A 26,107-nucleotide genomic window follows, 5' to 3' on the forward strand; every position below is an offset into this window, starting at 1 on the left:
TTTGCATAAATACACATTTAAACATGTGCCTCACCCTCAGCACAGCAGGATGCTCATGCCATGAACAGCCCACAGGAACCAGAGTGACCGACCCTCCAGGAGGTACACACCTCCCTCCCATCCCACCCACTCCTGAGCATATGGTTCTCACATCCACCAGTGGGTGGAATCACCCACACCATTTAAACTTTTTGTCAAGGATGTAGAGTTGAATTCATGTGATTTCCCATATGAGCAGTGTCCCTCTGCTGCACAATTATAGCCAGCTCAAGCAGGTCCTCTCCTTCCTTCTACCTGCCCTGCAAATGGCAATCTCCTTCACTGACCCCCCACCCTGCCTCTTAAAGGCTGATGCTCCCTAGGACTCTATCCTTGATGCTTCTCATTAATTCTTCTCCCCACTGGCTCTCAGCCCTACTTAGGGCTCCTAATCTGTTAAAAAATACCCATAAGACCTCCCTTTCCCAGTTAACAGAGATGTGGCCCAAGAGGTTCCGCACTTCTAATTTGAGTGGGGGCAGAAGAAGAGAAAGACCTTATCTAGGTCTTGGCGGCAGGGCTTCCAGGGCACAAAGGAACAGAGTAAATGTGCAACATGCTATTTTCTTGAATGAATGGATTCATAATAAGAATAGGACTTCACCAGCTTCCAAGGGACCCTCCCCACCTCTCAGATACATTCTGAGGCCTAAATTTCACGTGCTCATCTAGGATCCCAGGCCAAGCCTTCTGCCACACCAAGCCACACCAAGCTCAGCAGTACTCACAGGCCTTTAATCTATAACTGCCTGGCCACACTCTGTCACTTCCCCAGGATGGTGGGAAGGGATGAAGATGTACAGCCAGGTAGGCCACATCAACTCTGAGTCCGAGGGAAGGACTGGGGTCAGGCTGGGGCTTGGGCAGGGGGCTCCCGGCCCCAGGCGATGAGGGAGTTGCTGGCTTGGGCAAGCTCGGCGATGGACACCCGGCCCCGCTGTCGGATGAAGTTGGCCACGGCGGCCAATTCCTCTGGGGTTATGTAGATGAACTTGCCCCGGTCGTCAATCACACCTGTGGGGATATGCAGGTTGTGGGGCTGAGGCCTCCTGGGCGTTCCCCATCTGGCCTGAGAATGCCCACCTACTCCTTCACAGCTGGCTCAGGGCCCTTCAGGCTCCTGCCTGCCTGGCCTTTCCCGGCTGCATCCAGTCCTGCTAGGAGAGTCGAATCAGGCTGCCCTGTCTGTCCTCTCCCACTGCCACCATCTCCAGGCCCTGGCACGTCCTCATTGTAACTGCATCCAACTACTCAGTGCCCCTTGTTACACACCCCTCCCCCGATCTTGGGTGGTCATCCTGCCTCTGCAGCACATCCCTGCAGCCCCTGTGGCTAGACACTCTCCAAGGCCAGGACCGCAGTGATTGGCTCTTATCCTCTCACCTGTTATAGTCCCCTCAGCCAGCAGGTCCTGGATGCGATTTATGGTGTCCTATGAGGAGAACAATTCTCAGAGTAGAGACAGGCACCAATGTCCCCAGAAAAAGCACTGAAACCTCCCTCCCACTACAGCCAAATCTCTTTATTTCCCTCTCATGCCAGCCCCTAAATGTGACTCTGTGCTTCGCCTTTGGAAGGGCCCTGGGTAGAAGGGGCTCTGGTCTTGGGCCCTGCAAGCCCCCAAAAGAGGATCTCTCCTGTTAGAAGCAGGGCAGTGGTGATGCTTGCAACATAGGCTGGTGCAGTCTGTGCAAGAGAGTTGTCAAGGTAACTGATTTGGGCTGCTTTGGTCACAGGGGCTGGCAGAGTGATGGGGTTTGGATTTTTCTTTCCTGCCTGTTCTTCCATCCATTAAAAATGCAGGATTCCTAGGGTGCCAGGAGACTTCTGTGCACTACTCACTCTTGGTTGGGGACAGGGTAGAGGGTGCATTAAGACTCTGTCTTTAGGGCAGGTCCTCTCTGCTAGCCACACAGACCCCTGGCCACACTGCACACAGCAGGGCACGTTCCAGGGCTTACCTGAGTACGCAGGCCCACCTGGGAAGCCAGGTCTTCCAAGAGCACAACCTTGGACTGCTACAAAAAGGAGGAGGAAAAGAGAGAGAGGCTGAGCTTGGGCAAATCCCTCTAGGCATGGGCACCCTCCAGGTTCGCATTCTGATCTGATCTGGGTGGCTGGATAAACACTGTACACACTCCTGTGGGACAGCCTTGCTCCCCTGACACACACACACACATACACTCTCTGTCTCTCTCACAACCACCCATTGACAGAGACCTGCACAATCATAAACCCTCTCATTCCCCTTGTTGCGAGGAAGGAATCTACTCAAAACAACCACCTGCCTCACGGGCCCTGTCCTGGACTCCGAGACACGCATGGGTGGAAATCAGAGCACAGCTGCCACCATCCTCTGCATCCAGCCATCTCTTTTTAACATCATGGACAAGTTGAAGGGGACGCACCATAGGGAGGAAGGAGGCGGTGAGAGTCACCAAAAGCTATTTTAAATAACTGTCACCAGGACTTATGTTTGCTGAGGACTTACTAGAACAAGGCCCTAAAAAGGTATGAGGGACACATGCTGAACAAGCCATAGCCCCCGCCCTGGAGCTCGCAGTCTGGCTGGTGAGACAGGTGAGTACATGGACAAGAGGGAGAGCAGATAAAGGCCTGAGCAAGCCAAGGTCTCTCAGTAGAGGCCGTGGGGACCCACACCTGCCTTGCCTTTGCTTGCCGCCCCACTGGCCTGGTCCCCCATAACCTGACACACCCACACTTTTTATCCATCCTCTTCATACCATCTGAGGCACTGAGCCCACCCTTAAAATCACTGTCACTAACACCGCTGAGTGCTTTCCAGCACAGCCGTGTTCCATGCTCCAAGTGCTTCCTCATACCCTCAGTAGAAACCTGAGTTCCCAAGGGTGCGGCGAAGGGTCTGCTGCTGTGTCCACACAGGCACCTGCCCCCACTACCCCAACAGACAGCACAGGACTTGAAAAAAGGCCGTTCTTTTGCAATGCTGTAAATCCTCCACCTCAAATGAGCTGGGGGAGGACTGACATGGTGACACCTCCCTGACTGCAGATAGCATGTGACTTGTTTGAAATGCCAAGCCATATTTGCAAGCAGGAAGGCAAGCAAGAGGCAGCTGGGCCAGGATGGGCAAAGACAAGGTGACGTGGTCAGCTGGCCTCTACCTACAAAACAGGGATCAGGCAGTGGGCTGTCAGTGACAGTGTGGTGCAAAAACATGAAGTCACCCCAGGTGCTCCCCGATGACCTGGCCTGAGGTGCTGCTGGGGCCAAAACACGTTTGATAAAACAAGCTAGGTGTGGAGGCACACACCTGCAGTCTCAGCTACTCGGGAGGCGGAGGCGGGAAGATCACCTGAGCCCAGCCATGGTCAGACAGGAGAATGGAATAAGACCGAGTGAACCCTACACCTCTCATAAACAATGCTGGGTGCAGGCATGTTCCTCCAGTTCTGAAATCTTAAGGCAAAAAGGCCCATCCCTTTGGAGCAAGGAGGAAAGCAGACAGACTGGATTTCAGAAGTCCTCCTTTTCCTTGCAAGATAGCAGCTCTAGAAGAATTAGCCAGCACAGGCTGGAAAATTTTTTTTTTTTTTTTTTTTTTTTTTTTTTTTTTTGAGATGGAGTTTCACTCTGTTGCGCAGGCTGGAGTGCAGTGGCACCATCTTGCCTCACTGCAAACTCCACCTCCTGGGTTCAAGTGATTCTCCTGCCTCAGCCTCCTGAGTAGCTGGGACTACAGGCGTGCACCACCATGCCTGGCTAATTTTTGTATTTTTAGCAGAGATGGTTTTTCAACATGTTGCCCAGGCTAGTCTCAAACTCCTAACCTCAAGTGATCCGCCTGCCTCAGCCTCCCAAAGTGCTGGGATTGCAGGTGTGAGCCACTGTGCCCGGACAAGCTGGAAAAACTTCTAAGCTCCAAAAGAGTTTGGAGAACTTCCAGAGAATGGTACCTCCAGGGAGCCACCAAAAGTGAGGGCTAGAACTGGGGACCTTTCTTCTGGTTTCTGCAGAGTAAAGGGAGATGCTGAAGCTGACCCCCTCCTCTAATTCCACCTGGGAAGGCTTCCAGGGAAGGGGCTTCAGGACCATCCTACTGCCTACTGGGTAGGCGGGGACAAGTTCCAAACAGCAGTAGGCAAGTGTGAGAGATATTCTGCCCGGTCGCAGCCCCTAACCAAGTGTGCCAGGGTAGAGAAAGGGCTCCATGAGCGGGGAGTGCACACAGCCTGAGCAGACAGGACCCTGTCAAAGCTGTCAGCATTTTCCCCACTTAGGAACCCCAGACTCAAGGCTGTGAGCCCAGTCCCTCACTGTCGGCAGGCGTCTAAACTCTGCTCTCTTTCAGGAGAGGTGGCGGGAGGATTATGCAAGCCCTGGGTCCTTGGCAGCCCCTAGTAGCACCCCCACCACCGCCCCCGCTCCCTCTGCACTCCTTCCCTCAGCCGCCTCTGCACCTCTGAGTTGCACTTGAAAACCTCTCCCCTCATGGCATCCTTCGTGGGAGAGAAGTTGCTTAGCAGCAAAGCAAAGTAGGATGTGCTTATGCAACCTGGAGCAGCATTGAGGTGGCCTGCGCAGTGGCTGCAGACAGAAGGGGACACACTGCCGCCCCACCCTAGACTCCAAAGGAAACACCGTCCTGTTTCCTCTGAAAGACCCAAGTTCCCAGTCAGGAGCACATGGCAGAGGATGCTTGTTTCAACTCAGTGGAGCCTCAGTGTGACAGAACTGACAGAAAACACATGTGAAGAGACTTGAAAACACACTGACTCACTGAGCGTGGGGTCTGAAGAGCAGGGAAACTGTCAAACTGAGTGTGAGGAAGTGATCAAAGGCTTGCACCTCCCACACAGACCCAGGTCCTTCTCCACCTTCGGGGTCGGAGCGGGGAGAAACACTCCTGGCCAGGACCCTGCAGCTCTGCCCCTCTAGGCCCCCCTGCCCACTCTTGCATGAGCCTGAATGCACTGCCTGCAGCCCCTGCTGGAGGCAACCAACCTGCACACACCAGGCAGGGAGCTGACATTCAGGCTTTGTTCTGTGGCTGCTTACCTTGATGTAGTTGATGAACTCTGTCAGGAAGCTCTGGGACTACAGAAGCAGAGAAATCAGGATGAGCACCCCCTAGCAAGGCCACAGGGTTCTGTACCCATCCACCCAAGCACCACCTGCTCACTTGAGGGCCACCTGCCTGCAGCCTGCCTTGGGCCCGCCCGACCACCTGCATGTACCACTTGCTTACACAAGCAGCAGAGCCTTCCAGGGTAAGGGTTTCGGAGGCACCAGCCTCTGCTGAGGACGAGGCCTCTGGCCGCTAAACCCTGCTGGTACTGACACCCACCCACCTCTCACTGCCTGGCCGGGACATCTGGGATGGGGTGGCTAGCCTTGGGTCTGGCACAGGCTGCACTGATGGGTACAGAGAGGGGCTTCCCAGGGGCAGCAGGCCCACCTGTTCCTCAGTCATGGTCTCTCCCACGCCTTCCTCCTCCACCACAAAGGCCTCCTTCAGTTTCAGGTACTCCTCATGCTCCCGCTGGGCCTGCTCCTCGCGGGCCTTCCTCTCCTCCTCCTCCTGTGGACACAGGAGGCAAAAGTCAGGAATTGGGGGCAGGTTCCCACCCCATCCCTGTTCTGGTTGCTGCTACCCCTGCAGGACACCAGAGCATACAGCCCAGCGTTTTCTCAGAGACAGAGCTCCTTCAAGACCCCCATTCCTCCATCCCCCAAGCTGAACAATGAGCCGAGGCCCCTCTTGTCATCAGTTTCATCATCACCTGGACAAATGCTGCTCAGCCCCTGCTCCTGCCCTTCATGCTCAGGGGATCTTAGCAAAAATCTGTTGAAAACCCCACCATGACCCCACTCTACAATACCCTCCCATCACCTGACCCATCCTTTCCTTGTGTAACTCATTAAGCATACCCCATCATGTCCAAACCTCATGAGCAAATGTGAACCCTGCATTTCCTCACCACCCACTCACCCAGTCAGCCCACTACAGTCTGGCTTCTGTGTTCCCAGTTCTATGAAACAACTCCTGCCAGTCTCACCCATGCCCTCCACTCACCAAACTCAAGGCACAACCTTCAGGTCTCATATGCCTGTCCTCTCAGTGATCCTTCTTTCCTCCCTTGGCTTCCAGATCCCACCCTCTCCTGGATTTCCTCTGCTCCTTGGGCCATTCTTCCCACCTCCTTCATCATTCAGCCCTGCCTCTTCTCTCTCCTCCACATTCTCTGGGCCACCTCGCCCATGCCCAAAGCATCAACCCCTTCCTTGCCAGTGACTACCACACTTGTATCCCCAACCGAATCTCTTCCCCCAAACACACAATGGTCCATGTGACACACCTACTGGGCCATCTCACAGGCAGCAGGCAGACCCTAGGACCTGCTCTTCTATGCTTAGACCTCCTCCTGGGTCCCTGGCTCCGTGAATTAACACAGCCAACTGGTCAGAAATGAGGTCCTACTGACCACTTCTTTCTCGAACTTCCAGGAAACTCCCCGGTCTGTCAATGTTGCTCCATCACCACTACTGCCTGGTACAACAGCCTCCTTCAACCCATTTTCCAGAGCACTCAGAAAAATTTTCTTCAAACAGAAAGCTAAAGCTGGGGCAAGTAATATACAAGATGAGTCTGGGGCATCTTGCAGTGCCAGAAACTAAGTACTCAAAAAACAAAACAACGAGTGTGTGTTAAAGGTACACAGGAGCCAAATGAAACGGCTCCCAGTGGTCAAAGCTGGAACAATCTGAACAACACAATAAATAACATGTTGCCGGGCGCAGTGGCTCACATCTGTAATCCCAGCACTTTGGGAGCCCGAGGTGGGCAGATCACAAGGTCAGGAGATCCGGACCATCCTGGCTAACATGGTGAAACCTCATCTCTACTAAAAATACAAAAAAATTAGCCAGGCATGGCAGGCGCCTGTAGTCCCAGCTACTTGGGAGGCTGAGGCAGGAGAACGGCGTGAACCTGGGAGGCAGAGCTTGCAGTGAGCTGAGATCGCACCACTGCACTCCAGCCTGGGTGACAGAGCAAGACTCCGTCTCAAAAAATAAATAAATAAAATAAAGTAAAATAAAATAAATTAAGAAATAACATGTTACTGGATTACAACACAAAGTACAAAATAAATACTCATGAGTCTATACAGATATAAAAAAATGGCTGGTCACGCACGGTGGCTTATGCCGGTAATCCCAACACTTTGGGAGGCTGAGGCGGGCGCATCACCTGAAGTCAGGAGTTCAAGACCATCCTGGCCAACATGGTGAAACCCCGTCTCTACTAAAAATACAAAAATTAGCTGGGTGTGGTGGCGGGCACCTGTAATCCCAGCTACTTGGGAGGCTGAGACAGGAGAATCGCTTGAACCTGCAAAGCAGAGGTTGTAGTGAGCCCAGATTGAGCTATTGCACTGTAGCCTGGGTGACAGAGTGGGACTCCATCTCAGAAAAAAAAAAAAAAAAAAAAAAAAAAAAAAAAAAAAAAAAAAAAAAAAAAAGACTGCATTAATATGTAATGAATAGGGAGGAAGAGACATATCTCCTGTAAGAGATTTCCAAATAATTTATGTAAGAACTCCAACCCCCCAACCCTTAAGTGTGGGCTGTGCACAGTGACTTCTTTCCAAAGAAATATGGGAAGAGGGGAAAAAAGCAGTCACATTACAGTGGAGAAAGCTGGCAAACAAAACCGCAGCCAGGCGACCAAGGTTAACAACATTAGGGATAAGTGAAGGGGATAACCTGCGTGCTTAGTATGTTGCATTGAAGATGGAACTTCACTTATTGTCTTCTTCAGTCAGATCCATAACCCCAGTCTAACCATGAGAAAAACAACCAAACTCAAATTAAGGGACCTTCTACAAACTACTTGCCCAGGACTCCTCAAAATTGTTAAGGCTGGGCACAGTGGCTCACACCTGTAATCCCAGCACTTTGGGAGGCCAAGGGAAGAGGATTGCTTGAGTCTAGGAGTTCAAAAGCAGTCTGGGAAACATGGTGAAACCCAATCTCCACACACACACACAAAAAATTAGCCAGGCATGGTGGTGTACACCTATAGTCCCAGCTACTCGTGGGGAGGGGAATCTAAGGTGGGAGGATTGCTTGAGCCTGGGAGTCAGAGGTTGCAGTGAGCCAAGATCGTGCCACCGCACTCCAGCCTGGGCAATAGAGCAAGACTTGTCCTAATCAATCAATAAACAAAAATCTGAATAATGTTAGAGTTTAGTTACTAATAATGTGTCACTATTAGTTGTGAGGAATGTATTAAAGTGAGGTGAGATGTTAAGGATAAGGGAAACTGGTTACAGGGGAGAAGAGTCAGGATATTTAAGGTACATTAAGTGGGACAAATATTCAGAAAGGTAAAAAACCCTCTCTGCTAATTCCTCCCCTATGCTGTATTCTGGCTTATCAGCCACAGCACCCACATCCAGGATCCTGGGACAACAGGCCAGTCAGAGGTCACAGGTCTTCCCAGCTAGGGCAGCCCTGGCTCTAACCCTACGTACCCAACGTTTTTACGCTGTTCCCTTTTTTGGAAACCTGGTTCTCAGAACAAAGGAAGCATCTGGCAAACAAATGTTCATTAGTCACCTTTACTGCAGTGGTCCCCATTCCCTGAGCACCTCCTCTATGTCAGGCCCTCAATGCAGCCACCATCTCTTACAATGATCTTTAACGGCCTCAAGGCCTTCAGGATCCAGACCCCCATCACCTCTCTGCCATCTCTTCCTCCTCTCCTGGCTTTCTTTGCCCAGCTGCCCTGCCTGCCTCGTGTTCCTCACATGCTCCCTGAAAGTTCAATAGTCACGTGCACAAGAATCCTCACTCTGGGCTCTGCTTTTCAGCAGCTGCTTTTCCAGGCTGTGCTGGAGCCTAGGGAACAAATAAACCAGAACCTGCCCTTGTGCCAGATCTATGGCCCACCTTCTATGTTGGAGGTGCCAAGGAGCTGCATAAGAAGCAAGGCTGCCTGGTCAAGGGTCAGAAGTCAGGGTCGGGGCTGGCCTCACCTTCTGCTCCTCCTCTAGGCGAAGCCGCTCCTCCTCCTTTTTCCACTCAGCTTCGCGCTGGGACTCGAGTCGTTTCCGCTCCTCACGTTCAGCCTCCTCTGCCTAGAGACAGGTCTTCATAGGGGCACATCCCTCACCCCCAGCTAGCGTGTGCCCACCTCCCAGACAGACTAGGGAAGGCAATGCCTGGGCCAGGGCACAGACCCAGGCAGCAGGAGACAGAGTCAGGGAGGCAGCAAGCACCAGCCCAGCAGGCAAGGAGCCCTGAGTCTGCCTTAGGGGAAAAGGCAGGCAGGGCCCTTTCCCACTTCCCAGAGCTGCATCCCATCCCTCCGGCTTGCCTCACGCTGGGCCTTTCGCGCTTGTTTCTCCTCCAGCTTCCGCAGTTTCTTAGCTCCAATTTTCCCTGACAGGTGAGTTTCCGCTGACTTCTCAACGTCTTCTTCCTCCTGGGCTGGGTATGATCAAAGAAAGACAGTAGGTTCTGACCAGAGAGGACTGATGATGATGGATCCCCAACCCCTCGTCCCTCTCCTAATGGGGGGGTCCCCTTCCACCCACCTGCAAATGTCACTAGCCCAGCTCTGCCCTCCAGAGGCATCTGCCATAAGCGCATGTGTGTGTGCGGGTGCATGAATATGTAGGGATGGAAGAATGGTGAGGGGCCCACAGGGCAAGGGAAAAGATGAGAACTTTGGGCTAGCTGCGGTGGCTCACGCCTGTAATCCCAGCACTTTGGGAGGTCGAGGCGGGTGGATCACGAGGTCAGGAGATGGAGACCATCCTCGCAATCGTGGTGAAACCCCATCTCTATCAAAAATACAAAAAAAGGGCTGGGCGCAGTGGCTCACGCCTGTAATCCCAGCACTTTGGGAGGCTGAGGCGGGCAGATCACGAGGTCAGGAGATCGAGACTATCCTTGCTAACACGGTGAAACCCCGTCTCTACTAAAAACACAAAAAATTAGCCAGGCGTGGTGGCGGGCGCCTGTAGTCCCAGGTACTCAGGAGGCTGAGGCAGGAGAATGGCGAGAACCCGGGAGGCGGAGCTTGCAGTGAGCCGAGATCACGCTACTGCACTCCAGCCTGGGTGACAGAGCGAGACTCTGTCTCAAAAAAAAAAAAAAAAAAAAAAAAAAGATGAGAACTTTAGATATTGCATAGTCATAAAAAGAGAGGTATCAGGTTAAAATATGCAAGTGTCTCGGGGTCACAGATAGGGCTGCCTGGATATTTAAGGTACTGTGGCTGATGAGCCAGAATACAGCATGGGGGAAGCATTAGCAGAGAGGGTTTTTGTTTGTTTGTTTCTTTGTGTTTTTTTTTTTTTTGAGACAGTGTCTCGCTCTGTCGCCCAGGCTGGAGTGCAGTGGCGCGATCTCGGCTCACTGCAAGCTCCGCCTCCCGGGTTCACACCATTCTCCTGCCTCAGTCTCCTGAGTAGCTGGGACTACAGGCACCCACCACCATGCTTGGCTAATTTTTTTTTTTGCATTTTTAGTAGAGATGGGGTTTCACCGTGTTAGCCAGGATGGTCTGGATCTCCTGACCTCGTGATCCGCCTGCCTCAGCCTCCCAAAGTGCTGGGATTACAGGGATGAGCCATTGCGCCTGGCCCAAGGAGGGTTTTTTTACCTTTGAATACTGGTCCCACCTAATGTACCTTAAATATCCTGGCTAATGAACTACAGAGTTCTCTGGTTTCTGTCTCTGGTGCCAAACCCCCAGAGAAGAGAAGTCCTATGGGGAAATTTATCCTGCCTCAAATCTGAAATCCTCCTCACCATAGTCAGGAGTTGCTGAGGATTCTGGGCTTAGTCCCTGGCTAGGATTATCCCTTTGCCCACCAAAGCCTGGCTGAAAAGACAGTCCCAACACCATGACTACCTCAGGGCCAGCTGCAAGTTAAAGACCCACTGACGCCTGTGCAGCAAGGGTCTTTGAACCCAAGTCTGAGCCAAAAGGTAGGCAAAGAAGGGGCCTCTTTGTGAGCTAAAGGGATAATCCCTAAGGGTACAAGGCAAAAGCCTCAAATGCCCCCAGTTTCTGAGAAAGACCCAGACGCCCCCTCCTCAGGCTCAAGCCAGCTGTCCAAGTACTGGAGAAGACAATCCTGAGGGCTCTCCTGGTCTCCCGGAAGCAGGGATATGGAGACCTCTGTGTCAACAGAATGTCTCCATCTTTAAACTGTTTTCCTGGGGTTGTGGGTGACCCCACTCCAGAACTGCAGAAACTCTTGGCCAGGCACTCTGCCTCTAGGGTGAAATCCTCAGGGAATGAGTGTGCCCATAACAGGAAGGGTGCGAGGATAGAAGGGGTGAATTGAGGAACATTCTGAATCAATCTGAAGACCCTTGCCCTCTGCTTGGACACTGAGAGCCAAGATGAAGGAAGAGGGGGGTTGACCCAGTGGAACAAATGCCAGGTCCCAAGAATCCCCCTACTCTACCGTGTGGCTCCCAGATGTCCCTCCTACCCTGAGGCTTCATACCCTACTCCCCCACTTAGTTTTGGGGGCCTCTTTATCTCCCCCTCCAACCCAGACCCTCTCCCCACCAGGCTGGGCTCCTCTCACCTAGGATGACAGCTTCCTGCTCATTCTCATCTGCTTCTGCCAAGGTCACCCGCTGGGCTCGACGCTGGGCCTGTAGGCGGCTGCCCAGGTCCCTCCGGCGCCGAGGCCTGCCTTCAGCTCTCAGCTCCTCAGGCTCCAGGGGCCTAGGCTGGGCCACCCGGCCTGCTCCTGCCAGCTCCTCATTGTGCAGTGACTCTTGGCTGGCTGTAGGGAAGACAGAAATGACAATGCTGCCTGGAAGCCCAGCCCGGCCCATGGCAGGAGGAGCGGCAGCCTGGAAGCCTCACCTCCTCTGCTCAGTGGTCTGCTGCCCACAGCACAAGGCCCCGACTTCTCAGTCTGACTGGCAAGGCCTTTTCCCCCAGGCCCACAGCTTGGTCCCAGGCGGTGGCTCAGCCCTTCCCTCCGGCCTGTATGAATACTCTTCTCTCCTCTCCCAGCTCCACCTTTCCAGCTGGCCTGTCAGGAGTCCCCTATCCTGATGTCCCCAGCTCTCATCGAGTACCCGCTACAGGAATCCATTGATTTCTCGCCTAACACCACCTGTGGTTTTACCTGGCTCCCCAACCAGAGAGTACACTTCCCGAGCCTTCCCCTGGAAGACCTGCTGGCTCTCCGCCTTTCCTCAGCGTGGTCCTCCCGCCCCTGGGAGCGCGCAGGTGCTCAGAGCAGCTTGTGGGCCCAGGGAGCAGGAAGACACACAAACCCGCCCGCTGACCAGAAATGGGGGAAAAGAGGGAGGATGGGTGTATCTGTTCTGTGTCCTGGCCAGTGACACGGCCTTTTGATCGGGAGCAGATTAGGGAGGGAGCGTGGGCGCTCTCTTTGGCGGGAAGGGATAGAGCTTCAGGAGTTTCCTGGAGCCGTCTCGCGCTTCTCCAGCTCGTGGGGGGCAGGCAGAAAATACTCAGATGCCCCCTTCCTGGCACCTGCTCTGGAGCCAGGCTGGGAGGAATGGGAAACCCCTGCGGCCACCTTAACAGGTGCAGAGGGAAAGGGCCCAGACAGTGACGGATGGGAGTGGGCGCCGGCCAGGGCCTGAGGCCTTTGGAGGTACGGAGCTCCCGGGAATGAAGAGAGGGATGAGGTCAGACTCTGGCTTGGGGTCGAGAGAAAGCGGTAGCAGCGCGGCCACCGGTTCCAGGCAGGGAACTGCGGAGGCCCCAGCGGGCCCACGAAGCGCGCATGGATGCGCATGCGCCCCCCCCCGCCCGGATGCGCACGCGCAGGAGCCGCGACGCGCCGGTCCACAAAGGCTCAGGCCAGAAAACCCGGTACCACCAGTCCTGGCGCAGCGGCATCTCCTACCTGATGCCGCCCGGCCCCGGCTGCGAGTCAGGAAGAGGATAAAGCCGACTAGCAGAGCCGCCGCTACCAAGTACCACACGGGCCCCACCATGACGAGGCCCTCCGTGCAGAACCACTGCGTTCACCCTAAGGCCGGAATCTCCTAGGCCCCGCCTCCATTTCCCAGTCTAGACTCCGCCCACTATTCGGAGCCCTGCCCAGCCGCACTTCACAGAGAGGCTTTAATGTAAAACATTAAAATGAGTTTGGGGGGCGTAAAAAAACCCATAATGTTAAGAGGAAATTATTGCAGATGGTATGTCCAGTAGAAAACATATATGTATTTTTTTTTGAAACAGAGTCTCTGTGGCCCCGGCTGGAGTGCGGTGGCGCAATCTCAGCTCACTGCAACCTCCACCTCCCGGGTTCAAGCGATTCTCCTGCCTCAGCCTCCCGAGTAGCTGGGACTACAGGCGCCCGCCACCACGCCGGGCTAATTTTTGTATTTTTGGTAGAGATGCGGTTTCACTATTTGGCCACACTGGTCTCGAACTCCTGACCTTGTGATCCGCCCACCTCGGCCTCCCAAAGTGCTGGGATTACAGGCGTGAGCCACCATGCCCGGACTCTGTATGTTTTAAAATCACTAAATTTTAGTGATTTAAAATCCCACATAGTGTTTATGGAAACAACCTTGGAAAAAGTATGAAGAGGCTTGGGACTGATGCACACCAACTTCAGGACAGCGATTGCCTCTAGGAGGAGGGAAGCGGGTTGGGGTTAAGCCCTGAGCTTTAGCTATATCTGTGACATTGAATTTCTTTTCCCTCCCTCCCTCCCTCCCTCCCCCCCCTCCCTCCCTCCCTCCCTCCCTCCCTCCCTCCCTCCCTTCCTTCCTTCCTTCCTTCCTTCCTTCCTTCCTTCCTTCCTTCCTTCCTTCCTTCCTTCCTTCCTTCCTTCCTTCCTTCCGGAAGGGGAGGGGAGGGCAGTACTGGAATTTATGAAGCTTTTTGTATGCATAATAACAGAAGTAAAGATTTCAGGAGCCAGGCACAGAGGCTCATCTGTTAACCCAATACTTTGGGAAGTCTAGGTTGGGAGATCCCTTGAGCCTAGGAGTTCAAGACCAGCCTGGGCAACATGATGAAACCCTGTCTCTACAAAACAAAATACAAAAATTAGCCAGGTGTGGTGGCATGCACCTGTAATTCCAGCTACTTGGGAGGATGAGGTGGGAAGATCACCTGAGCCCAGGGAGTCGAGGCTGCAGTGAGCCATGATCATGCCACTGCACTCCAGCCTAGGTGATAGAGTGAGACCCTATCTCAGAAAAATAAAAAATAAAATAAATAAAAATAAAAATAAATTCAGGACTATTGAACAACAGTGAGAAAGGGGTTTGAAAAAATATGGGCCAGGCGAGGTGACTCTCGCCTGTAATTCTAGCACTTTGGGAAGCCGAGGCAGGCGGATCACTTCAGGTCAAGAGTTCAAAACCAGCCTATCCGACATGATGAAATCCCATCTTTACTAAAAATACAAACAATTAGCGGGGCATGGTGGCACACGCCTGTAATCTCAGCTACTTGGGAGGCTGAGGCAGGAGAATCACTTGAACCCAGGATGCGGAGGTTGCAATGAGCCAAGATTGCACCACTGCACTCCAGCCTTGGCAACAGAGCGAGACTCGTCTCAAAAAAAAAAAAAAAAAAAAAAGGAGAAACAGGTTCCTTATATGAGGATTTCCATCAAATGAATGTTTCTGCAGCTTCTGGAGTTCTGCTTAAAATGTGTTTCTCTAATTTGCCTTTTTTGGTTTTTGACTTGTACCACCTCTTGAGACACAGAAGCAGCTTCATCTGGCCTGGGATCTGAAGAGAAACTGCTTCTCGTCCTGAACGATCAATTCCTTGGCTTTAGAAAGTTAATTAGGCCGCGCGGGTGGCTCGTGCCTGTAATCCCAGCACTTTGGGAGGCTGAGGTGGGCGGATCACCTGAGGTTGGGAGTCTGAGGTCAGCCTGACCAACACGGAGAAACCCCGTCTCTATTAACAATACAAAATTTTTTAGTAGACTGTGATGGTGCATGCCTGTAATCTCAGCTACTTGGGCGGCTGAGGCATGAGGATTGCTTGAACCTGGGAGGCAGAGGTTGCAGTGAGCCGAGATCGTGCCATTGCACTCCAGCCTGGGCAATGAGAGTGAAACTCTGTCTCAAAAAAAAAAAAAAAAAAAAAAAAAAAAAAAAAAAAAAGATTATCTAAGGCTGGCACGATGGCTCACGCATATAATCCCAGCACTTTGGGATGCTGAGGTGGGCAGATCACTTGAGGTCAGGAGTTCAAGACCAGCCTGGCCAACATGGTGAAACCCCGCCTCTACTAAAGATACAAAAATTGGCCGGGTGTGGTGGCTCATGCCTGTAATCCCAGCACTTTGGGAGGCCGAGGTGGGCAGATCGTGAGGTCAGTAGATCAAGACCATCCTGGCTAACACAGTGAAACCTTGTCTCTACTAAAAATGCAAAAAAATTAGCCGGGCGTGGTGGTGGGCGCCTGTAGTCCCAGCTACTCAGGAGGCTGAAGCAGGAGAATGGCGGGGACCCGGGAGGCAGAGCTTGCAGTGAGCCGAGATTACACCACTGCACTCCAGCCTGGACGACAGAACGAGACTCTGTCTCAAAGAAAAAAAAAAAGAAAAAGAAAAATACAAAAATTAACCGACCATGGTGGTGTATGCCTGTAGTCCCAGCTACTCAGGAGGCTGAGGTGGGAAGAGTGCTCGAACCTGATAGGCAGAGGTTGCAATGAGCAGGGACCATGCCACTGTACTCCAGCCTGGGCAACAGAGCAAGACTCCATCTCAAAAAAAAAAAAAAAAAAAGGAAAGAATGAAAAAGAAAGTTATCTATGGAATTGTAATTATGGATGTCAGTTGTGATCTTTTTGTTTGTTGGTTTTTTGAGACAGGGTCTCACTTGCATCACGCAGGCTGGAGTACAGTGGCACACTTGGCTCACTGCAGCCTTGACTTCCCAGGCTCAGGTGATCCTCCCACCTCAGCCTCCTGAATAGCTATGACTACAGTTGTGTGCCCCCAAGCCTAGCTAATTTTTTGTATTTTTTGTAGAGACTGGGTTTCACCATGTTGTCTAGGCTGGTCTTGAACTCCTGGGATCAAGTGATCCACTGTACCCAAGCTAGTTGTGATCTTACATTACAGAACACCTACTATGTACCAGGCACTGGGATTTACGAATGAGAGGTGAGGCTGGGCGCGGTGGCTCAAGCCTGTAATCTCAGCACTTTGGGAGGCTGAGGTGGCAGGGAGGAATCTCCTGAGGTCACGAGTTTGAGACCAGCCTGGTCAACATGGTGAAACCCCCACCTCTACTAAAAATACAAAAATTCACTGGGCGTAATGGTGCATGTCTCTAATCCCAGCTAGTGGGGAGGCTGAGGCAGGAGAATCCCTTGAACCCGGGAGTCAGAAGTTGAAGTGAGCCGAGATTGTGCCACTGCACTCAAGCCTGGGCGACAAGAGTGAGACTCCATCTCAAAACAACGACGACAACAAAAAACGCAGTGGCTCACACCTGTAATCCCAGCACTTAGGGAGGCCAAGGTGGGCAGATCACGAGGTCAGGAGTTCAAGACCAGCCTGGCCAACATGGTGAAACCCCGTGTCTACTAAAAATGCAGAAATTAGATGGGCGTCGTGGCAGGTGCTTGTAGTCCCAGCTACTTGGGAGGCTGAGGCAGGAGAATCGCTTCAACCCGGGAGACGGAGGTTGCAGTGAGCTGAGATCATGCCATAGAACTCCAGCCTGGGTGACAAGAGCAAGACTCCGTCCCCCCCCCAAAAAAAAGAAAAGAAAAAGAAAAAGAGAGGTGAGCAAAAACAGATGTGGTTTTTACCATTAGAATTTTTAGAAAACAGAATCACACAAATGAATATCTATTTGCAGTGGAGAGGTCAGTGCTATGCAAGCAGATGAAAGGGAGCTCAGGGAAGCTTTTCCTGAGCTGGGGCTTGAGCTGGCTAAGATCCAAGAAAGGTGTCCATGTAGGGTGGGCCGTTTTTCTTCTTTTCAGGCTCCTCAGGGTAACTGATGTCTTCCAGGCCCTCATCTGCCCTCAAATTCCCATGGCCACTCCTCTAGGTACTCTGCATAATGATGTTTCTGCTTCAATAAAAGAAAACAGGTCGCCGGGCGCGGTGGCTCACGCCTGTAATCCCAGCACTTTGGGAGGCCGAGACGGGCGGATCACGAGGTCAGGAGATCGAGACCATCCTGGCTAACACGGTGAAACCCCGTCTCTACTAAAAAATACAAAAAACTAGCCGGGCGAGGTGGCGGGCGCCTATAGTCCCAGCTACTCGGGAGGCTGAGGCAGGAGAATGGCGTGAACCCGGGAGGCGGAGCTTGCAGTGAGCTGAGATCCGGCCACCGCACTCCAGCCTGGGTGACAGAGCGAGACTCCGTCTCAAAAAAAAAAAAAAGAAAACAGGTCACCACCCAAAGCAGTGGTTCCCACACTTTTTTTTTTTTTCTTTTTCAGACGCAGTTTTGCTCTTGTTATCCAGATTGGAATCCAATGGCATGATCTCTGCTCACTGCAACCCCTGTCTCCCGAGTTCAGGTGATGCTCCTGAATCCTGAATTCTTTTTTTTCTTTTTCTTTTTCTTTTTTTTTTTTTTGAGACGGAGTCTCGCTCTGTAGCCCAGGCTGGAGTGCAGGCTGGAGTGCAGTGGCCGGATCTCAGCTCACTGCAAGCTCCGCCTCCCTGGTTCACGCCATTCTCCGGCCTCAGCCTCCCGAGTAGCTGGGACTACAGGTGCCCGCCACCTCGCCCGGCTAGTTTTTTTTGTATTTTTTTAGTAGAGACGGGGTTTCACCGTGTTAGCCAGGATGGTCTCCATCTCCTGACCTCGTGATCCGCCCGTCTCGGCCTCCCAAAGTGCTGGGATTACAGGCTTGAGCCACCGCGCCCGGCCCTGAATCCTGAATTCTCTGAACTGGGATTACAGGCATGCACCACCATGCCTGGCTAATTTTGTATTTTTAGTAGAGACAGGGTTTCTCCGTGTTGGTCAGGCTGGTCTCAAACTCCTGACCTCGGGTGATCCACTCACCTCAGTCTCCCAAAGTGCTGGGATTACAGGTGTGAGCCACTGGGCTTTCCCACACTTTGATGAGCATCAGAATGGCCTGAGGAGCTTGGTAAGAACTCAGACTCCCTCCTTTTCTTGTCCATGGGCAGAAGTGGCCATTCAAGAGGTACTGACCCAGGGTTACAGGCGGCGGGCAGAAGGCTGAGTCTCTGGAGGAGCGAGTCAGATGACTTGCCGCAAAGAGAGTATCAGCAGAGGTTCAGCAGACACACCTTTGAGAGGGCACTTCCTACTTTCAGTTGTGTTTGGAATGCAAAGGTCGGGCTGAAACGGTGGCCACGGAGAAGGGGTGATGGATTTGAGAGGCTGAAGGGATGAGGAAGTGAGGGAGTCTAGATACTGAGCTCTCAAGCCTAGGTGTGAAACCGGGTGAGAAGTTTGGGCTTGTTTTAGGCTATGCCGAGTTTAAGTTCACAGTCCGGTGGATCAGAGCTGGCGGGTAAGGCTGAACGTGAGAGCGGGATGAGGGTTTGGAAGCCCTTGCCTAAAACGAGGCAATTTTTTGAGACAGCGTAGGACAGCGCAAACCTCCAGGATCACAGGGCTGCAGTCTTCTCCTTTCGGAGACCCCATTGCAGAGAAGAGCGAAACCAGGGGCGGGGTGGGGGTGGTAGTGGTCTCTTCCGGTTCTTGAAGAGAGCGTCCCTTAGGCAGGAGGGACGGGTCTTGGAGCACTCAATCTCCAGGCTTGGGAGGCCCCCAGCAATTCGGACGCGGGGGGCTAGGCCGCCACCGCGAGCCCAGTCGCCCGATACGCGCCTTGGGGTCCGGGTCGGCTTTCACCCGGACCCCTGGCCGGAAACTGAGCCGTTTACTTCCGCCACCAGCCGGAAGTTTTCTGTCACTGGACGCCAAGGAGTTTTCGGTGGCTCAGCTGGGTAACCGGGGCTCACCATGGCGGCCTCATTGGTGGGGAAGAAGATCGTGTTTGTCACGGGGAACGCCAAGAAGCTGGAGGAGGTGCCGGGAGGGTGTTGGGGGCTGACTGGGAGGCAGCTGGGAATACGGCGGAGAAGGGGCTTCCGGGTGGAGGGAAGCACGTGGGAGGAGGCATGGAGAGAGAAGAGAATTCAGCCCGGAAGGATGGGTCCTGACCCGGCTGTGTGGAAAGGCTGGGGCGCAAGAAGGGAGTGGCTGCAGAATCGGGGCGCCCCGGGGTTGGCGAAGGAACGAGGGTCTTGACAAATCCCGACACAGGGCTTGTGTGGTCAGCGACTGCGGGACCCGGAGGAGTAGCGGGGCCCTTAGCAACCGCCCCGAAGTCACCTATTGAAGTAGACCCCAACCCAGTGTCCCGATACTCTTCTGGGACTTATCCACATCCCGCTGCTGGGCCAGGACTAGCAGGACCCACAGAGGGCGTGGGGCGGAGTTCCACACTAAGCAATACGTGCCCCACCACCGTCCTAAAATGTTCTAACCTCTTCGCGTGTGTGAAGTGGGGGTGATGCAGGACATTTGCTTCACAGCGCTACAGGGAGGAGGAGTAAAGGAGGCAGTGGATCTAAAGTTTCTGTTTGCAGGGACTTTGTGGCTAGCAAGTAACAGAGACACACAGGGAGTTCATGTAAGCCACCAGATGACTCCTGTGGGAATATAGTGTTACAGTGTCCTGCAGGACCTGAGGTTCCCTCAAGAAGCTGACTTGTCCTTGTTCTCTCTGGATGCTGATCCCTATTCCTGTTCATATATTTCCCCTTTCTTCCCTGCTGGGGGATGGAACAGTGAGACTTCTACCAGATATCAGCCCCGACTGGCTTTGCTTGAATCAAGTGTTTGCCCCTGTTCAATCAGCCATAGCCACGGAGTGGGGGTCATGTGTAGGGGATCAGGATGACACCCACTGGATATGTCTGAGTCAGACCAGCAGGGTGTAATCACTAGGGAAACCTATATTTGCCTGTAGCGTAGGGAGGGACTGATGTCACTTTGGTGCCAGGACAAAGTGGCCTCAGGAACCAGAACCTTCTGCTGAAAAAAGGTTTGGGATCCTGAGGCCAGACCAGTCAGGCAGTGCCACCCTGAACAGAGCCCATGCAGGACAATGGGCATGAGACCCCAAACCTCTGACTGAGAATATTGCCCTCATTTAAAGAAGGAGCTGGAGCCTGGGTGCGGTGCCTCACGCTTGTAATCCCAGCACTTTGGGAGGCTGAGGTGGGCAAATCATCTGAGGTCAGGAGTTCAAGACCAGCTTGGCCAACATGGTGAAACTCCATCTCTACTAAAAATACAAAAATTAGCTGGGCATGGTGGCACATGTCTGTAGTCCCAGCTACTCAGGAGGCTGAGACAGGAGAATCGCTTGAAGCCCGGAAGCAGAGGTTACAGTGAGCTGAGATGACACCACTGTACTCCAGCCTGGGTGACAGAGTGACAGAGTGAGACTCCGTCTCAAAATAAAAGAAGAAGAAGAAGGTGCTAGAGTAGCCAAGGGAGACTCCTTGGAGAACATGGACTTGAACTTGGCCTAAAACAGGTAGTCTTTTTTTTTTCTTTTTGAGACAGAGTCTCACTTTGTCACCCAGGCTGGAGTGCAGTGGTGTGGTCTCTGCTCGCTGCAACCTCCGCCTCCTGGGTTAAAGCGATTCTCCTGCCTCAGCCTCCTGAGTATCTGAGATTACAGGCATGCGTCACCACGCCTGGCTAATTTTTGTATTTTTAGTAGAAACGGGATTTTGCCATGTTGGCCAGACTGGTCTCAAACTCCTGACCTCAGGTGATCCACCCTCTATCTGCTTCTGCCTCCCAAAGTGCTGGGATTACAGGCGTGAACCACCTCGCCCAGCTGTGGTTTTTTTTTTTTTTTTTTTTTTTTTTTTTTGAGACGGAGTCTCGCGCTGTGTCTCCCAGGCTGGAGTGCAGTGGCGCGATCTCGGCTCACTGCAAGCTCCGCCTCCCGGGTTCACGCCATTCTCCTGCCTCAGCCTCCGAGTAGCTGGGACTACAGGCGCCCGCCACCACGCCCGGCTAGTTTTTTGTATTTTTAGTAGAGACGGGGTTTCACCATGTTAGCCAGGATGGTCTTGATCTCCTGACCTCATGATCCACCCGCCTCGGCCTCCCAAAGTGCTGGGATTACAGGCTTGAGCCACCGCGCCCGGCCTTTTTTTTTTTTTTTTTTAAGACAAGTCTCACTCTGTTGCCCAGGCTGGAGTGTAGTGGCACTCTCTCAGCTCACTGCAACCTCCGCCTCCCGGGTTCAAGCAATCCTCATGCCTCAGCCTTCCCAGTAGCTGGGACTACAGGTGTGTGCCACCACACCCAGCTAATTTTTGTATTTTTAGTAGAGACAGGGTTTCTCCATGTTGGTCAGGCTGGTTGGTCTTGGACTCCCGACCTCAGGTGATCTGCCTGCTTCCGCCTCCCAAAGTGTTAGATTACACACATGAACCACTGCGCCTGGTCGAACGGGTAGTCTTAACTAGTGGTATGCCATTGGCAGACTGAGGAAACCTATAGAATCTTTCTCAGAAAAATAGTTTCAAATGTACAAAAGAAAATACATGGTATTACAGGCTGGGCACTGTGGTTCATACCTATAATCCCAGCACTTTGGGAGACTGGGGCTCAAGGAGGATCTCTTGAGCCCAGGAGTTCAAGACCAGCCTGGGCAACAAAGTGAGACCCTAGCTCTACAAATAATTAGCCTAAGCATGGTACCTGGGCCACCTGTGGTTCTAGGTACATGGGAGGCTGAGGCAGGAGGATCTCTTGGACCCAGGAGGTTGAGGCTCTAGTGAGCTGTGTTTGTGCCACTGTATTCCAGCCTGGGTGACAGACAGAGAGAGATCCTCTCTCAGAAAAAAAATAAAATAAATAAAATAATAGGATTACAAAGGAAATCAACTATAGTGAATTACAATTATCAAAATGTTACAAATATTTGTAATTTAGTTATCTATACTTTCTTAATGCATTAAAGGATTTAATCTACCAATGTATGAGTAATTACCTTTTTTTTTTTTTTTTTTTTTTTTTTTTTTCCCGAGACGGGGTCTCACTCTGTTGCCTAAGGCTGGAATGCAATGGTGCAATCTTGGCTCACTGTAGCCTCAATCTTCTGTGCTCAAGCAATCCTCCTGCCCCAGCCTCCTGAGTAGCTGGGACTTAAGGCGCATGCCACCATGCCCAGCTAATTTTTGTATTTTTTGTAAAGATGGGGTTTTGCCATGTTGTTCAAGCTAGTCTCAAACTTCTGGGCTCAAGCAATCTGCCCACCTTGGCCTCTGAAAGTGCTGAGATTACAAGCGTGAGCCACAGCACCTAGCCCCTTAATTTTAAAATACCCAGATAAATGGTATTTTGAGATATCTGCAGCAGTTGTAATGAGTTATAACAACATCTGTGATTTTAGTAGGTTTAAAAGTCACAGGAACTGCTAGTAATATTTTGGTTTGTTACCTATATTCATAATGGAAAAAGATACTAAATTTCTTTTTTTTTTTTTTTTTTGAGACGGAGTCTCACTCTGTTGCCCAGGCTGGAGTGCAGTGGCGCGATCTCGGCTCACTGCAAGCTCCGCCTCCTGGATTCAAGCCATTCTCCTGTCTCAGCCTCCCGAGTAGCTGGTACTACAGGTGCCCGCGACCATGCCAGGCTAATTTTTTGTATTTTTAGTAGAGACGGGGTTTCACCATGTTAGCCAGGGTGGTCTCGATCTCCTGACCTTGTGATCCACCCGCCTCAGCCTCCCAAAGTGCTGGGATTACAGGCGTGAGCCACTGTGCCCGGCCAAAGATACTAAATTTCAATTAAGGTTACTAAGACTAAAGATATTTTTTTTCCAATCCATGTTCACAGGCCTCCTGAATTCTGGGTATCTTCTGATAGAGAATTTCTGGTTTAGGAGGGTGGCTAGGGTTTCTAGGAGCATTGAGAAAAGAAGAGGGTGTTCTGGATGGGGGCTTAGCACAAGCAGAGACCTGATGTAGGAGAGATAGAGAAGTAAGGAGATGGAAGGGGCTGGCTTGCTGGGGTGGGACCCTGAAAGCCGGGGTGAGGCTCACGGGCCTGAGTTGGTAAGCTTTAGGAGATTGGCAGGAGAGTTATTGATGAGAAAGGTGGATGACAGCTCACGTGCTCACATAGTAATGGGGAATCATTAGATGGTGATAAATCTTCTCTTTTCTTTTGGAACAGGTCATTCAGATTCTAGGAGATAAGTTTCCATGCACTTTGGTGGCACAGAAAATTGACCGTATGTCTCTGTTTTATTTTTAAAAGATGGTTGGATTTTATCTGTCTTCCTGTGACCTGACTCTCTGTGTGTCTGTTTCCCTGATAAGTGCCGGAGTACCAGGGGGAGCCGGATGAGATTTCCATACAGAAATGTCAGGAGGCAGCTCGCCAGGTGCTTGCCCTGCCCTTGTCCCACACTTGCTCCTCTTGTCCAGGTAGCTTCCAGGGCCTGTGCCTGCTGGAAACAATAGAGTAAACAAGTTTGTTGAGCTTTCTAGGACCGACCCAGAGCCCTCTAGGGTTCAGTTAATATTAACTTTGGAACACTGCCTTCCTTTGCCAGCCTTGAATACATGGTATCTCCCCCAGACCATTACTATACACTCCTACATACACACAGACTCTCCTTCCCCCAAATGCTCAGACACATGCATTCCAGCCCTATGTCCTCCCCACACACATCCACCGCTGCATTCACACTTGTTCGTGGAACTCAGAAAGCATGCTGTGGAGAGTCAGGCTGAGTGCGAATCCCAGCTCTCCCATTGCTGTGCCTGGAGCAAGCTTTACAATCAGCCAAAGCTTTGGTGTCTTCATAAGATAAGAGATTGGCCAAAGGTAAGAGATTGGCCAAGGGCAGCTCCCAGGGCGCTGTCTGCCACAGATCTCAGCTAGCTGAGGGCTGGCCCCAGCCTGGGTGACCTCGGTGTTCCAGGAGGGGATGGTGATCGTGTGTCTCAGGGCTGCATGTCTTTGTGCTGCAGGTACAGGGGCCCGTGCTGGTTGAGGACACCTGTCTGTGCTACAACGCCCTTGGAGGGCTCCCCGGCCCCTACATGTGAGTGCCCACCTCCACCCCCTTACAGGACCCCAGGCCCAAAACCACCAGAACTGCAAAATGACGAGGCACCTGATACTGCAGGTCATTCCCTGTCTTCGCATCAACAGCCTTTCACGTTGTCCCGAGGAAAGATGGGATAGGAGAAGCATGTCTTTCTTTTGTAAAGTGTGAGAATGCGACCTGTAAGTGGAGATGGTAAAGGGGACCCCACGCATTTGAGAAGTATGTTCATAGGTAGATTAATTTCAGGAAAGAGGGCCGGGCGCGGTGGCTCAAGCCTGTAATCCCAGCACTTTGGGAGACCGAGACGGGCGGATCACAAGGTCAGGAGATCGAGACCATCCTGGCGAACCCGGTGAAACCCCGTCTCTACTAAAAAATAAAAAAAACTAGCCAGGCGAGGTGGCTAGTAGTCCCAGCTACTCGGGAGGCTGAGGCAGGAGAATGGCGTGAACCCGGGAGGCGGAGCTTGCAGTGAGCTGAGATCCAGCCACTGCACTCCAGCCTGGGTGACAGAGCAAGACCCCGTCTCAAAAAAAAAAAAAAAAAAAAAAAAAAAAAAAAAAAAAAAAAAAATTTCAGGAAAGAGAAAACAAGGAAGTTGGAATCTAAAACTTGATTTCTTTCTTCCTTTTTTTTTTTTTTTGGATACAGTCTCTGTTACCCAGGTGGCTGGAGTGCAGTGGCGTGATCATGGCTCACTGCAGTCTCCACCTCCCAGGCTCAGGTGATCTTTCCACCTCAGCTTCCTGAGTAGCTGGGACTACAGGTGTGCATCACCACACCCAGCTAATTTTTTGTACTTATTTATTTATTTATTTATTTATTTTTTTGAGACGGAGTCTCGCTCTGTCGCCCAGGCTAGGATGCAGTGGCCGGATCTCAGCTCATTGCAAGCTCCGCCTCCCGGGTTTACACCCATTCTCCTGCCTCAGCCTCCCGAGTAGCTGGGACTACAGACACCCGCCACCTCGCTTGGCTAGTTTTTGTATTTTTTAGTAGAGACGGGGTTTCACCGTGTTAGCCAGGATGGTCTCAATCTCCTGACCTCGTGATCCGCCCGTCTCAGCCTCCCAAAGTGCCAGGATTACAGGCTTGAGCCACCGCGCCCGGCCTATTTATTATTTTTTTTTGAGATGGAGTCTCGCTCTGTCGCCCGGGCTGGAGTGCAGCGGCGCAATCTCAGCTCACTGCAAACTCCACCTCCTGCATTCACGCCATTCTCCTGTCTCAGCCTCCTGAGCGGCTGGGATTACAGGTGCCCGCCACCACAGCTAATTTTTTGTATTTTTAGTAGAGACGGGGGTTTCACCATGTTAGCCAGGATGGTCTCGATCTCCTGACCTTGTGATCTGCCCTCCTCGGCCACCCACAGTGCTGGGATTACAGGTGTGAGCCACCGTGCCTGGCCTGTATTTATTTACTTTTGGTGTGTGAGACAGCGTCTCAGTCTGTCGCTGAGGTAGGAGTGCAGTAGTGTGATCACAGCTCACTTCTGTGGCTCAAGCTACCCACCTGCCTCAGCTTCCCGAGTGGCTGGGACTGCAGGCACGTGCCCAGCCAGTTTTTTTGCATTTTTTGTAGAGATGGGATTTCGCTATGTTGTCCAAGCTTTTCTCAAACTCCTAAGCTCAGCCGGGCATGGTGGCTCACACTTGTAATACCAGCACTTTGGGAGGCCGAGGCGGGTGGATCACGAGGTCAGGAGATGGAGACCATCCTGTGAATGGTGAAACCCTGTCTCTACTAAAAATACAAAAAATTAGGCTGGGCGCGGTGGCTCACGCCTGTAATCCCAGCACTTTGTGAGGCCGAGGTGTGCGGATCACGAGGTCAGGAGATCGAGACTATCCTGGCTAACATGGTGAAACCCTGTCTCTACTAAAAATACAAAAAAATTAGCCAGGCGTGGTGGCGGGCACCTGTAGTCCCATCTACTGGGGAAGCTGAGGCAGGAGAATGGTGGGAATCCGGGAGGTGGAGCTT

The 26,107-nt window shown here is 52.2% G+C and overlaps 2 protein-coding genes across 5 annotated transcripts in view; one reads left to right on the forward strand and one right to left on the reverse strand.

Annotated features, from left to right (window-relative positions):
- ITPA (inosine triphosphatase) overlaps positions 1-26,107 on the forward strand; it is a 182,923-nt gene that overhangs the window by 142,943 nt on the left and 13,873 nt on the right. For 3 of the 4 annotated variants that reach the window (XM_050745697.1, XM_050745700.1, XM_050745699.1), the window contains 4 exons: positions 18,922-19,059; positions 23,242-23,299; positions 23,388-23,452; positions 24,045-24,118. In XM_050745697.1, the coding sequence (XP_050601654.1) occupies positions 18,994-19,059; positions 23,242-23,299; positions 23,388-23,452; positions 24,045-24,118 (263 nt within the window). In that variant the 5' untranslated portion in view covers positions 18,922-18,993. Of the gene's footprint in view, positions 1-18,921; positions 19,060-23,241; positions 23,300-23,387; positions 23,453-24,044; positions 24,119-26,107 lie in introns of those variants that run through there. The other variant, XM_050745698.1, reaches the window with a different exon arrangement.
- On the reverse strand, positions 754-13,129 carry DDRGK1 (DDRGK domain containing 1). The gene is made up of 9 exons (XM_050745695.1): positions 12,945-13,129; positions 11,637-11,840; positions 9,404-9,516; positions 9,063-9,164; positions 5,480-5,602; positions 5,080-5,118; positions 2,001-2,057; positions 1,423-1,471; positions 754-1,053 (listed from the first exon to the last, which is right to left on the reverse strand). The coding sequence occupies exons 1-9, from the start codon at positions 13,033-13,035 to the stop codon at positions 887-889; spliced, it is 945 nt and encodes a 314-aa protein (XP_050601652.1). The 5' UTR covers positions 13,036-13,129; the 3' UTR covers positions 754-886.

This window comes from Macaca thibetana, chromosome 10, assembly GCF_024542745.1.
Source record: "Macaca thibetana thibetana isolate TM-01 chromosome 10, ASM2454274v1, whole genome shotgun sequence".
Taxonomy (NCBI): Eukaryota; Metazoa; Chordata; class Mammalia; order Primates; family Cercopithecidae; genus Macaca; species Macaca thibetana.